The 14,134-nt window shown below is 40.2% G+C and overlaps 1 protein-coding gene across 1 annotated transcript in view; it reads left to right on the top strand.

Moving 5' to 3' along the window:
- Positions 1 to 14,134, top strand: part of b3glcta (beta 3-glucosyltransferase a) — a 50,359-nt gene that overhangs the window by 4,401 nt on the left and 31,824 nt on the right. The window contains exons 2-3 of the mRNA XM_027028852.2: positions 4,724 to 4,770; positions 12,192 to 12,231. Of these exons, the coding sequence (XP_026884653.2) occupies positions 4,724 to 4,770; positions 12,192 to 12,231 (87 nt within the window). The remainder of the gene's footprint in view (positions 1 to 4,723; positions 4,771 to 12,191; positions 12,232 to 14,134) is intronic.

Below are 14,134 nucleotides of genomic sequence, written 5' to 3'. Positions count from 1 at the left end.
GTTGAAAAAATTGAAAAATATACCCAAGTTGAAAAAATTGTAAGTTTATCATAACACTCACTTGTGATCTCATGACAAATAAAGTGTTTTTCTCTCATCTGACACTCATGGTCTAATTAGTGCTTTCTCTTGGTTTATTTGTTTTCCCTCTGAAGGGGTAACGTCATGTGAAAAGCTAATGCTGGCGGTAGAAGAGGAAATAACCATGTTTGTGGCACTCTGGCCTGAGCAAACTGATGTTGTTTTTGCTTGTTATTGTTTCATTTATTGTTTGTTTGTATTTAGAGCCTGTAATTATTAAGCATGTATTGATTTTAAAGACAGTAGAAGTGAAACCGACAACTGATAGATAATGCACAAGCTGGAATTCATTATAAAATTTAGGGATGCACCAGTATTAAATTTCTTGGGCCAATATGATAACCGGTAACTAGCACCTTGTTCTGGCTAATACAAATATTATTAAATAATTTTACCTTTATGCATTTTAAAGCAAGCTCAAACTATAATCTATATGAAGTACAATGGATAGAAAGGTTAAAATCTATAAATAGATCTTTTATTAATTTAACACAGCCATGTCACGGGTAAATCAGACATCACAATTATTGTAAACATACGTTGTTCTTAACACAAAGTTAGAACAAAATGGTTTCATTACATTTTGTTTTCTAACCTTTCTCAAATGTTAAGTGCCATTTTATGCCTTGAACTGTTGTGGCTACAAGAAAGCCCCAAGAAAAGCTTAATTGCAGATCTACACAGTTACCAATATCACATACTTTGCTTAATGAGTAAAGAGCAAAATAAATAAAAAATATCTGATGTGAATATTATTCTTAAAAAGGTTGGGCTTTGAAAAGGAAAGCTAACCACCTTTGATTACCATCTCTTTATAAGTAGTAATATACAGGCCTACATTAAACAGAAGGCTTAATCTCTTGGAGAGAATTACAACCCATCGAACCGATAATGATAAATTAAAAACTGTACTCACCAGCAAATAATATATAGGTCTCCAATATATCTTGTGCCTCAAAGAATGGCTAAAAGAAAATAATTCTAAAAGTAAAAGCTCTCCAGTAGTTAACCAATTTCTGTAAAGGTCCAATTTCTCTTCTTGAAATCATCTCCTACCTTCACAACAGCATAATGTGGCCATATCGTCCTTGGTTACCAATCTTAAAATGTGTAGATTGATCATTTTTATTCGTGTTCTTGCTGAATGTACACAGCCAAAGACAAGGGCCTTGGTGTTCATTGGAGAAAACATGTAACAGAGAACATCCTTCAAACTACTAGCAAAATACTGCATAAGGTTCTGCAGCAGTAGCTCTGCAGAAGTAGACAAACCACTAGATGCTGAGGCCCAACCAACCGAGCTCATCTTTTTAATTTTAAAGTGGAACATTAACTGCCGAAAAATGTCACTTGTCTAATTTCTTTTGACTTCTTCCATCGTCCTGAGCATTGTAAACTGAGATAAATGACAGATCCATTGTAGTCCCCTGATCGTGCATTGTAATTTTGATAATCAGTTGTGTTTTTTTCTTCCTTCTTTTCTTTACAATTATGGGGTCCTTGAAACATGCCAAACACAGTGGGACATAGATGAGATGTGGCTTGTCATGTAATTATTCTGCCTCACTCGGAGACATTGCCTCTTTCTTCCCTTCCTGAAATGGCTTTGACATGGGGCGTGGGGTACAACATCGCAGCAACGCTGCTTAGTTAGAAGTTATACATATAAAGCTTGGTGTCTGTATTGGCAGTCCCTATGCTATTGTCACGGACAACACGGAAGCTAAGGAGTAAAGTCACGGAGCAGCTTCACACGCGCTTGTGGCCTCCTGCCGACAGCATGTGGAATGACGGCAAAAGGACCTTACGTCTCCTTCTCCTCTCCTTCTCCAGGGGCTGCCATGAAAAGATTTAAAGTTTGCGACAGATTTAGCAGAACGTGGAGTGTATTCCAGTAGGAAGCCAGGGTTTTCGAGCCAAATGTTGCATTTTTAATCTGCTGTCACACAGTGAGACTGTTAGCGAGCGGCGCCCGTGTTCAGGCTGTGAGAAGCGAGTCTCTGTTTTATGGGAGCCTGTTTACTGAGTGTGCAGCTGTAATTTCTGGACACAGTTTGTGGCTCTCAGCCCTCTGCTTCAGGGGATTATTTTGAATGGGGGTTTAGTTCTTCCTTATTTAAAGAGGTCTAGTCTGTGTTAAGAAATCCTTTTTTTTTTTTTTTGACTCAGAAATAGTACATGCTTAGAAATACTGACTGGGAAATAATTGAGTTACCCACTATGGTGAATTTCACAGTTTCAGTTATAATTCCTTTATACCTAATGAAAGACTAATAATTTTAAAGTAAAATCAGTGAGGAATGCCAGCACAGTGTCCTATTATTTCAATTTGAAGCCATACGTCAGATTTCCCCTGTAACTTCAAGTCTTCGTTATCACTGTCACATTTCCATCATGTCTTCATGTCATTAGAGCTCAGTCAGTGATCATTAGTTCAATATCCACTGCATCAGTCTCTCTTCCAGATTCAGACATGACACACCCACATTAAAAATTGAAACCCTATTCTGATTTTTATTTTTTGTTTGTAAAACAACCAATGTGATTACTTAAACTAGTTGTTTGACAAATGGCACATGCTAGTCTGGTTGGTTAGATTTTGTGTTATTATTTTGGTTATTTAGACATCTTTATGGGATTGCTGGTTAATCTGTTTGTTTTACAGTTGGTGCATGTGGTTTTCTGTTGACTACAAAGCTTAACCTTCCTGCTCAGCTTGTTTTTTTGGTCAGATTGTCAGAAAACTCCCAGCTGACCCAGAGGTAGTTTCCTGTGTGCAGGACTAGATACAAGGGCACGCATCATGGATCTTTCAGAGCTTCTCCAGTGAGCATAACCAAGGGGTAAACTAGAATATTCCTCGGACAGACAGAAGTGAAGCTTACGTTCTAAACTAAAACAGGCAGCTGATGTAGCAAATGTAGATTACACTATTCATCAAATGTTTCCATTTTGTCAATTGCTCTTCTTTTTGGGGTTATTTCTGTACTGTTTGGCTACTTTTCTTGTCCACAGGGTGAGCAGCTCCTGTGGTGAGAACGGTTGATGCTTGCGCTGAAAGGAAAATTATAACTCCCAATTAAACTCTCAAAACCAACAGCTGCAAACCATTCCTAGACTATTAATAAATATTTAGCAATAAATATTAACAAAAAGTGATGTGAAATCTTGAATTTAATTTTCAGTGTGATGCATCACGTCCATGGTTTGAACAAGAGGTTGCATATACATATACATATTGTGCAATATACTGCTTTAAATATCATAGTTCTTAAACATCACTGACCCTTCCAGGAAAGAAGGTACCTTCACTGACACAGGAAGTAGGAGTTAGAGAAGAATAATGCTTTAAAAGCACTTGTTTAGCGGATGTTTATCAGCTGAAAATTCTAAATATATAACTTTTGGGAAAAAGTACAACTTTTATTAAGAAGGTACAACTGTGGGCCTGATTTATTAATTAATTCACCAGTTCGTTCATTCATTCATTCATTCGAGTGCTGCTTTTTCTGGATAATTTTATTACCCATCTGACTAATTAGAGCTTCATTCTAACTCAGACTGTTAAGATTTAATGAGCTCACATAATCCTGTTATTTTACATTAACATGTGCCCTTTTGGGCACTAATATGTGATGTGCACTTTGTCTTTTTTTCAAATAAAACCACAGATTCTGATGACTCACTTATAATTTTGACATTTTTCAATGTTTTTCCTTTTGTTGTTTACTTTTTTTATTTTTTTTTTACATGATCACTAGTTTTAATTATGTTTATTTGTTTTATGCTGATTTCTCTGGAAGGTTTCACTAGTAACATTGTGCACCTCATAGCAGTATTGACTGCTCCATAAATCTATCTAGGCTGCTGTTATAATAATGTGTAATAGTATTAACTCATAGAAAAGTGGACTGCATAAATAATTTACTACCATGATTAATAAAGCCGAGACAGTTCCAGACCTTGGCCCACAGTACCGTCATAGCCAAGATGAAACAACTGGCACATTTGCACATCATATGCAATTTCTTGGAAGAGGCATACCCAGATGCTTTTTTCAAATATGAATGGTAGCTGTAATCTAGTGATTTAATCAGCATCTCACAGTTTGGCTCTGGTAATGTCAGTACAGAAGCAGGTAAAATTATTACACAGTGAGCAGAGACCAGGCTGGAGACCTGGGCTTCTGTTCAGAACCACAACTGGGCATCTCAGCATCACAGACCCTGTGGACTTAAGACTGCTAAAACTGGTGTTCGGATGCAGCACATTGTGCGGCCTATGTTTAAATGCTGTGTTTACCCTAGATCAACGCTAACACATTTGGAAAGGTGTTCTCCCAGCTGTAATTATAAATGTCCAGTGAGCAGTGCAAAGTAAAACATTTTTAAAAAGTGGCCTTTCCAACACTCCTGTGCTAACTAAATAGCTCCTTTTTTAAAATTTAGTTCCAGTAAAAAATGTCATTCTGGCCTTGAATATGTGCCCTTAATTTTAATTGAAGAAAGACGTGATGTCCAGGGAGCTGTTGGATATTTTTGGCACACAATTCCATCAGCATTCTAAATGGCTTGATGACAGAGCACTCATTGTTGGGCTGCATTAAAGAGACCACCTTTCTCTCTCTCTCCACCTCCTGCAGTGCCCTTCATATTTGCGAACCAAGATGTGAGAGATAGTGTCTCAAAGGTAAGGTACACTTCTTGTTTACATCAGCAAGATGCCTTTTGATATATATTTTAAAGTCCATCACTGTGTGTAAAAGGTTTATTTCCCAATCTCCATAAATGGGCCTCCTGTTTCCTTCCATTTAGGCTGTATTTTTTTCAAATTAAAGCTACAACTTCATTTTTCCTTGCTTTCTTCCTTATCAGATAAAACTCTTACTGTTTCTTTCTGTCCTCTCAGTACAAAATAGGCATGTTGTTGCATTTGCGTAATTGCTGTATTTGTAAGGGAACTTTGGAGCTGTCTGGACTGAAATGCATGTTCTAACTTGGCTCTGCTTTTTCTCCCTCCACTGTTGCACGTCTCAGTGGTTATAGACGTTTAATCTTTATGTTATTAGCTTATTGCAGTATGACGTAGAAGGCACAATATGCCAGCTGCTGTAGAAACAAGATGAGGGAAATGGGGGGGGGGGGGGGGAGCCCTTAGAAAGCAGGGGGAATTTGATTCATTTTGCGAACCCTTTATACAGATTTACTTTCTTTTGGCTCAATGGCATTTTGCCACTAAAATATCCTGAGTACTTGTGTGTGTGTGTGTGTGTGTGTGTGTTTAAAACATTCTTAACAATTTAATCTTTTTTTCTATGCTGCTTTACTATTGGTACTGTAACCAAGGAATGGATTTCTTCACTTTATTAGTGATTTGTTGCTGCCCTGGTAGTGAAGACCTCTTTATCTTTGAGCTTCCTATGATTATTTGGAATATAGGAATTTATAGGAATTTGATTATTCTAGTTTTCGTGGTTTGTATTATGTATGTCGAACATAGTGGTTGACCTGGCGAGGAGAAAGTGATTGCGGGTGTGCGATAGAGGAAAATGACAATGAATGAATGAAATAGGCTGCTGTGAGCAGCTTTACATATTTATAGAGATGGGGAATTTTTTTTCCTTGAGCATGTAAGAGTGAACAACAGGAGTAAGGCCACGTCTGGACACGGCGCTGCTAATTTGAGCACGCTTCACTGACACCGCGCTAATGTGAGCACGCTTCACCGACACCGCGCACTCTGATTACATGCAGGTGGGGTGATGGGAAAGAAATGACTGGCGCAATCAGAGCGCCAATTAAATAGCGTGGCAGCTGCCAGAGAAGATTTCAGACGCAACGCCACTTTGACGTTCAGAAAGCTCTGTCCACTTATCACTTAAGACCTGCTCAGAGCGAGCACGGTTAATGTCGATTCTAAATTACAGTTAATGTTAATGGACTGACTGATGCTGGTGAAGAAAGGCCTTGGGGAGCATTGTTTGCTATAGCTGCGATCTACAGCTAAGTGAGATCTTTTTGCTAAACTGATGGATTCCTCTTTTCTAAAGAGCCTTGCATCATGTATATGTATTCTAATAGTTATGTAAGCACCTTAAATGTATGGTTTACAGCAATGTGTGAGGTTGCCAGAAATGAGCGTTAATGTGTTGCATTTGTAGGGTGACCAGCTTAGTTCAGACTCACATTTGTCCTGTTTAAGGACAAAACATGTTTAATGCGGAGAAAGGTTTAGGCCTGTTGTCTTTACATTCAATGCGCACGCTCACGTGCCTTAGTTCCCGTGAATAAATGTGGAAATAAAACATTGGACGCAGTGTGCTTCATTTTACTCTCTTCAACCAGTGCCAACATGTCTATAAACATGAATATAGTCTAGATGAGTATATATTTCACAGTGACCATTTTTAAGCGTTCGGTAAGGATTCAGCGCGTTATATTCCAGAGTGTCTAGACGTGTAGTTGGGTAGTGATGAACCTGATTAACTACAGACCTCCAAAAGTCTCGGAATTACATTGCTTTTGGATTCAAATTTTGATATGATGCTAATATTAAAACAAATAATCAGCGAGTGTCTCTTCCCTGCGGAGTTCTTTGCCTGTCGCCCTCTGCCCGACAGTGGCTGATTTTATACGCAGTTCGTTACTTTCGCACAGTTTTACCTGCTAGAAAGGGCGGGCGACCTCAGACCCATTTCTTTCCTCACGGCTGAGCCTAAAGAACCAAGCGGTAATTTAACGTTGTAGTGACGTAAACTAAATCGCGGTTAGCTGTCTAGCTATATTTGTAGTCATTTGTAACAAGCACTAACTGATAAAGAATGACGTATGTGCAATACACTAAACTTGGCAAAACAAACCATGTAACAGGATTAGTGTGAGCAAAACCTAATGAAACCTCAGCTAAACACCAGTTAATTTGTGAAACTTTCAGATGCAGCCACGGTCAGGGAGAAAGTAGTTTTCTACCTAGTTAGGTACGTCTTCCTTTTCTTATGCAACTGAATGCATTATAAATGTGATCTCACCACAAATTAGGTAGATAGGTTAACTAATATAATAGGTGTTCCTGACCGTTTGTTGGACAGTCTCTGGGAAAATGACAAGTAAAAATATTCACTTTATTTTACTGAGAAGGGGGTCTGGGCACACTATTTAGGTTTGTGGACTGTTTCAGCCGACATTACAGTGGCGTATAGAAATGAGGTTAGCAGAACACCATGATTACTGTGTGAGATTGATGCTTCGCATGTACATGGTGAAAAACCTTACAGAATCAATGAAGCACGACAATATGAAGTAGCCTAAATGATCGTTAAGATCATTAACGTGGTTTAGGTTTTTGGGCTTTAATAGTGGTTTGAAAATCTGCTTTTTTACTATTCTTTATTTTTTGGAGATTTCATAGTTACATTGCAGGACTATAAATCGAATCGAGCTGGATGGTGGAATGTAAAATACCATTGGGTTTAAATGAAACAATCCAATTCGGTTACGTTATAGTGCTAGTATTTGCAAGTATTTGCCATTGCAGTGAAGTGAAGGTTGGACATCATATGTTGAGGCTTTGTTTTTCACACTATTACAAACGGGAGAAGAAATATTCTTCAGGCTGATGTCATGTAAATAATGTTGGATTCTTACCTTAAATATGTTGGTAAGGGCACTATTTCCCCACTACACATACTACTCCTTGTCAGCACTATATGCCTCTATACATTTTTCATTTACAGCTTTTCAATCTTGCATGACATCTGCTGTCGGCCCTTTCAGCAAGCGCAGCATGTGGGCAGGCCAAGGCGGTGAACATCCGAATGGCTCCAGGAGCTGAGAGCTGATACGAGTCGGGGGGTCAGCGGAGTGCTGGCGTCGTAGGTGTAGCCCACCAAGGTGCTTTCACTTCGAGAGGAATGTGGACGGATCAGCAGGGGGTGGGGGAGAAGCACAGATGACCTTGGCCTGCGTAGAAAGAGTGGAGAGGATCAAAACCAGTGAAACAAAAGAGCACCTTGGAAGGTTCGGACTGATTTCGGTGTGTCAGAAGGACTTGCATGTGTTTAAATGAGATCCCCATTAAGCCCCGATTTGTAATCTTCTGTGGCCTTGTCCTTGTGAGATGACTTGTGAGTCATTTTCACTTCAGAGGCCTCAAATGAGATCTGTGTTCTGGCAGACGCGGGAGGGCGATGTGAGGCAGCTACATAGGTAGCAAACGTCACTCACTGTTTCCTAGCACTGCGTTTGAACAGTAAAGGCTGGAACTCTATGCATGTGCTAAACTCATTTTTGCTGTCATTTTTGGGGTTTGTTGTCTTGGAGCCTGCGTTCACCAGTCCAAGAAACTGATGGAGCTGTGAAGGGGGAGATGTGTGCAGGATGTAATGAGTGTGGTTATCCATCACTGTTCCTCCTGTTTGGGGGGTGGGGTTAGAGCGAGGTATACAGAGGAGTAAGAGAGAGGTTTTAGAAAGACAAAAACTGATAAACGTCTTTATGCCAGGCAGGGCGAAAGAACAATTTTTCAAACTAATGGTTAAAGATAGATAAGGACAGTTAGCACGCCATGTGCTATTGTCTGTTGAGTAATTTAAGGGTGGGTGATTTGACAGCTGCAATAGCAAACACCTACTGTATGTTGCCCAGGAAAGAGACTAATCATACTGATCTGAAATTTTAGTTGTGAAGTTGCCTTTCTGTGGCTCTTTTGTATATGCTCACCACAGTTATATCAGAAGCATTTATTTATTAAACACAGCTTATTAGCTGTACCGTTTGAGTACTGTACAGCCCATCTGGTGAAAGGTTCAATTTATCCTTCAACTCTTCATTTATGGTAAAACACCCACTACCATACCATTTTAACAGTGAGTGGTTAAGGTACTTGACTAGTAAGGTTGGTGGTTCAAGCCCCACCACTGCCAAGTTGCCACTGTTGGGGCCCCTGAGCAAGAACCTTAACCCTCAATTGCTCAAGTTGTACTCAGCCGTAATTGTAAGTTGCTTTGGATAAAAGCGTATGCGAAGTGCCATAAATGTAAATTAGCACATCAAATTAAAAAATAAACAAAACAAACCGTCCAGCACTAATTGTAAACATATATAATGCCCTTATAAGATAAATGTACTTAAGTGCAAGGCAGCTGTGTATATACATACGAGCATACAAATACATATATATGTGTATATATACACACACATCATTGTCAAAAAAAACCCTGTTGTATCGACTTCTAAATTCCTAATTCCCTTCTGTCAGATTTGGTCCGCTCTGGAGCGTTCCCTGCACTCATTGTAACCATGTCTGTTGTCAGGGAGCAATGAGCAGGCTTCTTCCTAAACCTATCGGCTCCAGCACAGGTGCCGATTCTCCGTTACTGCAACTAGTATTGACATTTCCTGATGTTGATATTGACTCAGCCACCTCCCTAAGTCTGTCAGAAGCTCCTGATTGCTCAAACTGAAATACCATTGGAGGGAAAGCTAGTGAGATTTCACAGCTTTCTCTGTGGTCGATCAAGCTACTTCCGCGTCATTACTGAACTCTGGTCTGTTATTAAGCTCCATTCCCACTAACTAATCTCGCTGTACTGGTTGATAATGGTCCCAGGCTGTCAGAAACATATCCTGCAAAACACTTGGGTTTTTTTTCTTTATCCTGCTCTTTTCCTGCCTCCTCATATAGTAAGTGGAGGATTGTGGGAGTATAATTGTTTGGTTTTCTTTTTCACCCTGAAAGAGAAACCTGGACACACTACACACACACACACACACACACACAAACAAACTGTTCCTCCTTCATGGAAGGACATGAGAAGTATGAACTATAGAGCCCTCATATGAAATGACATTCTCTTGATTCATGGTCCGTCCCCGCTCCCTCAGTGGCTAGTGCAGTATAAAAGCGAGTGTGCCTGGCTCTGCCTTCTCTCTCCAGCAGTGGCGGGGGAGGTTAGAAGCTGCTGCAATGCTGCTCTGCTCCCCTGAAGTGACTAGATTATTGCTTTAGCTGGTACATATTTGTGAGACTTCGATTTAGGCACAGGGGAGCATATATGACACCCCCCCACCCCCAGCATGCGTTGCCTAGTTACCTGTGAAATGTAAAGCAAGGCAGGAGGAATGTGCTGTGATTTTTTTCTTCTTTCCACGGTTGTCTTCTTCTTTTTCTTCTTCTTCTGCTTCTTTTTTCCTTTTTCCTCTGAGGTGGGGTGAGTAGTTGGATGCAGGGGTGGTTTGGGGTGGTTTTCTGTGTTTGGTAGCCCCAAGTTCAGCTTTGCCCTTAGGGAACAAAAAATAAGGGGGAAAATCCTTGTACTAAATGTCATCATACAACTTGAAATCAACTTTTGGGAAAAATAATTGGATTTTTTTGTTGAGTTGTTCCATCTTACTTTTCCTGACACAAGTCCTCTGCCCTTCACCTGACTCTAATTCCTGCTGGAAGCTGGAAGGAATGGCCAAGTGTTTGGCTTTCATACATTTCTCTCTCTGTTTACGACTAATGCTTTATATGTATATAGACATACACATTTAAAATTTATGGGGGGTTTTTTTTCAGTAATTAAAGGAAAATTTTTAAATAGATGAAGCTATGTTCTTATTTATTAACCGGAAGACATGACTAAAGTGGTGTGATGTATACCACTCTAGACATATTTCTTTCACTTCCCATTCAGATTGCCATTCTTTCAGTGGCACAAGAATGTGTGTGTGTGTGTGTGTGTGTGAGAGAGAGAGAGAGAGAGAATGAATGTGTGGATAAGCAAAGAAACCCATGGGTTTCAGTTAAGCTACTGAGCCTAATTAAGTCAATGCCTACTCTCCACCCCTGGCACTGAATCAAATCAGGACTGATGTGCTCTCCTCTGCCCATGCATAAATTTGCCTCTCGTTCTATTCAGATTATAAATGTGACAACACTAGGTGAGTCTGGCAGGCATGCTCATGTCCTGTAACCTACACCCAAACAGATTCACGACAGGTTCCCCACATGATGTCAGTAATGCTAGAGGGGGGAGGGGGACAACAACCTGAGCAAGTGTAAACAGTTCATGCTGTTGCATACGGAGATGAGCATCAGAGAATGCTGCCTGTTTCTGCGATTCTGTGCTTCTCCAGTCTCTGAGGGCATAGACAGAGGAGGAGATGGTGCTCTTCGTTCAAGGTTGCAGTGGGTCCCACATCCAAGCGGCCATGATTTATGACCTCACCTCAGTGACTCGGCTCCTCCCACTTCCATGGTTATAATGGCACGCTACATCCAGCTTGGTTTGTGGATATATGATTTGTTTAAACTTTGCTCTCTTCGGGCTCCTTGGAGCACCGGAGTGGAGTAATTGTTGGTGGAAGGGTGGTCGTACATCAAAATCCCCAGCTTGCCTGTGCCCTGCGCCCTGCGCTAATAAGGACTGATGCAGGGGGAGGCAGAGATCCACGCACCTTAGAGACTCCTTCACGTCTCCGCTCTGTTCCCGGAGGACCCGGAAACCCTCGGTGCCGGAGGAGCAGGAACCTTCGGAGCTGGCAGTGCATGATTGATTCGTTCTTCTCGCCCTGGTTGGAAGCCTGCGCTGATGGTTGTGGAGGGGAATAAAGTTACTAATGCCCAAAGTTCGCTCAGGGTTATGGCAGCACACACAGCAGGCTAGGAAAGCTCACAGTTAATAGAACAAATGACAGTGAATCACAACATATTAGGCTGAACAACCCAAAAATCCGCTGTTTATTTACTTTTTCGAATTATAATTTAATGCCAAACATATGCAAAGAAAGACTTTCAAACTGAGGATTAATTTGTTTACAGTGCGCTCTCTCTCTCTCTCTCTCTCTCTCTCTCTCTCTCTCTCTCTCTCTCTCTCTCTCTCTCTCTCTCTCTCTCACATATAATAACACTTACCAACTTTCATGTTGTCCATGTCTCTCCCAATTCTTAGGTGGCTTTTTAAAAATTTAACATGTATTTCACAGTCATATTTTTATCTGAGATGTGTGCTATTTTATTGTCAAAAGGAGGAGCATGTGGTCATTGTCTGAGTCATATCCTTTAACTGCATCCTGGTCCGCTGGTTCACTGAGCTTGGCCACTAATGCCTTGTCTTTTTTTCCCCCAAGGCCCAAGAGGTTGAGAGACATCTCTACGAAAGTCAACTCCGTGAGTATCCAAGCAGCATTTGACAGCATTTGGTTCTGTTCTTGGATCAGGAACCCCCCCCCCCCCCCCCACTGTGCTTCGTTATATGCCCCCCATAATGCTTTGCAATATTGTGATTGGAGTTACGAAACAGTGTGGTACAAAACCTGGCATTTGAAAGTTTTGTGTACGTAATGTCCATCCTGCCATAAATGCAGTAAAGCACACACTGATGGCTCACTCTGACTGAGCAAAATCCATCTACGGTGTTCGGAGTGTGTTAACATTTACATACTGTTTGCTCATTTAAACCCGTTTTGTCCATTAAACATCTTGAAATTTTAGGTTGTGATTAATATGCCTGAACAGGACAGATGTTATATAAAACGAGGTTTGAATGGTCAAAAATGTTTTTCTCTTACTGAGCATTTAGTGCGGGATGCACTGTTAATTGTTTGGGGTCACCATTTGCCATGTGCTGTGGGTTTTTTTAGATTTTGTTGTACTAATGTAGATAAGGCTAAACCAACATAATGTTTAGTGGCGAGATCAGCTTACAATGCTTTGCGAAGTAATGATGCTTTTTACTACATCCTTTCATGACTTTAAAAGAATTGCACATGGGGTCATGTAATTTAGAGTCTGGTGAGTCTGGTGGAGAAGAAAGAAGAGCGTGAGTCACAGGAAGGGAGAAATGAAAAAGACATTTTAGGAAGATGAAAGCAGATAAGCAGTTTGTCAGAGTGTAGTTGGTGCCTTTTAATTATGCATGAACGTGAACGCCGACTTTGTAAATGAGGGGGAGCTTGTTAGGGTTAGCTTTGAAATGGTTTTGTGCTTTATTAAAAGTGATCACCAGGCTTTAAAAACTCTTCGTGCAGAAAAGAGTCAAGCGAAGCAATTAATCAACTTCGTCAAGTAGATGTCTCAAGAACTGCAGTGACCTCATTTGTCAGACTACTCACTCATAACTAACTATGCAAGGGTTCGAGATTATTCTCTCCCCAGACTTTCTAAATATATATGTTGTACTAGTATTGATCTATAAGTGAGTCCTTTTACACATGGTGAAATGTCTCATGAAGGTTATTTCTGAATGAATGAATGAATAATGTGGAGATCTAAACTCTTCAGTTATGTAGTGACAAACGCCACAAAGTTTTTGTCACAGAAAACTTACAGTTCTGTATCATTAAAGAAATCTGTTCATTTAGTTTTTCACAACTTTGGAGCCTTTTGCCAAAGCATAATTAAAATCTCAATTAAATATTGCTTTTTTTGATTGCATTTCTTAAATGTATTAATGAAAGAAGGCTTGCATTATTGCTAATCCTCTCCTGCCTTAGTTTGACACAGAACATACTGAACATTTTTGTGCCATTTTAGTCAATGACACACCAGGGTTGCTGAAGTGATAAGCCGACCACAGATCTAATAAGGCAGCCAAAAAATGCATTTGGGCTTTTTGCTCTTTGTACTTCAAGCGTATAATGTAAGTCCAGTCAGGTCCGTTTCCATATACTAGTACACAGTGGGGTGAATTAACATGTCATCAGAACCGTGGGGCCCACAGACAGGACCAGACATGGGGCAAAGACCACGACAACATAAAAGGGCCACGTGTACGACAATAAGGACAGTACAAGACGCCATAGGCGTACGGAGGGCCTCAGTAAAGATTAGAGTATTTTTATATTTATATATAGATAGATAGATAGATATATATAGATATATATAGATATAGATAGATAGATAGATAGATATAGATATATAGATATATATAGATGTTGTAAGGAAAAACCACAGCATAAACAACCCTTCTGTAGCATCAACTCCGCTAACATGCGTTAGGGCCTTCGTTTTGTTAGAAAATGATGAGGCACTTTTGGACAGCACAAAATGCCCCCGTTTCAATGGGTATTAG

This window comes from Electrophorus electricus, chromosome 15, assembly GCF_013358815.1.
Source record: "Electrophorus electricus isolate fEleEle1 chromosome 15, fEleEle1.pri, whole genome shotgun sequence".
In the NCBI taxonomy this organism is placed as follows: domain Eukaryota; kingdom Metazoa; phylum Chordata; class Actinopteri; order Gymnotiformes; family Gymnotidae; genus Electrophorus; species Electrophorus electricus.
Note: the sequence above shows the minus strand (reverse complement) of the source record. Positions and strands in the feature narration are given on the sequence as shown.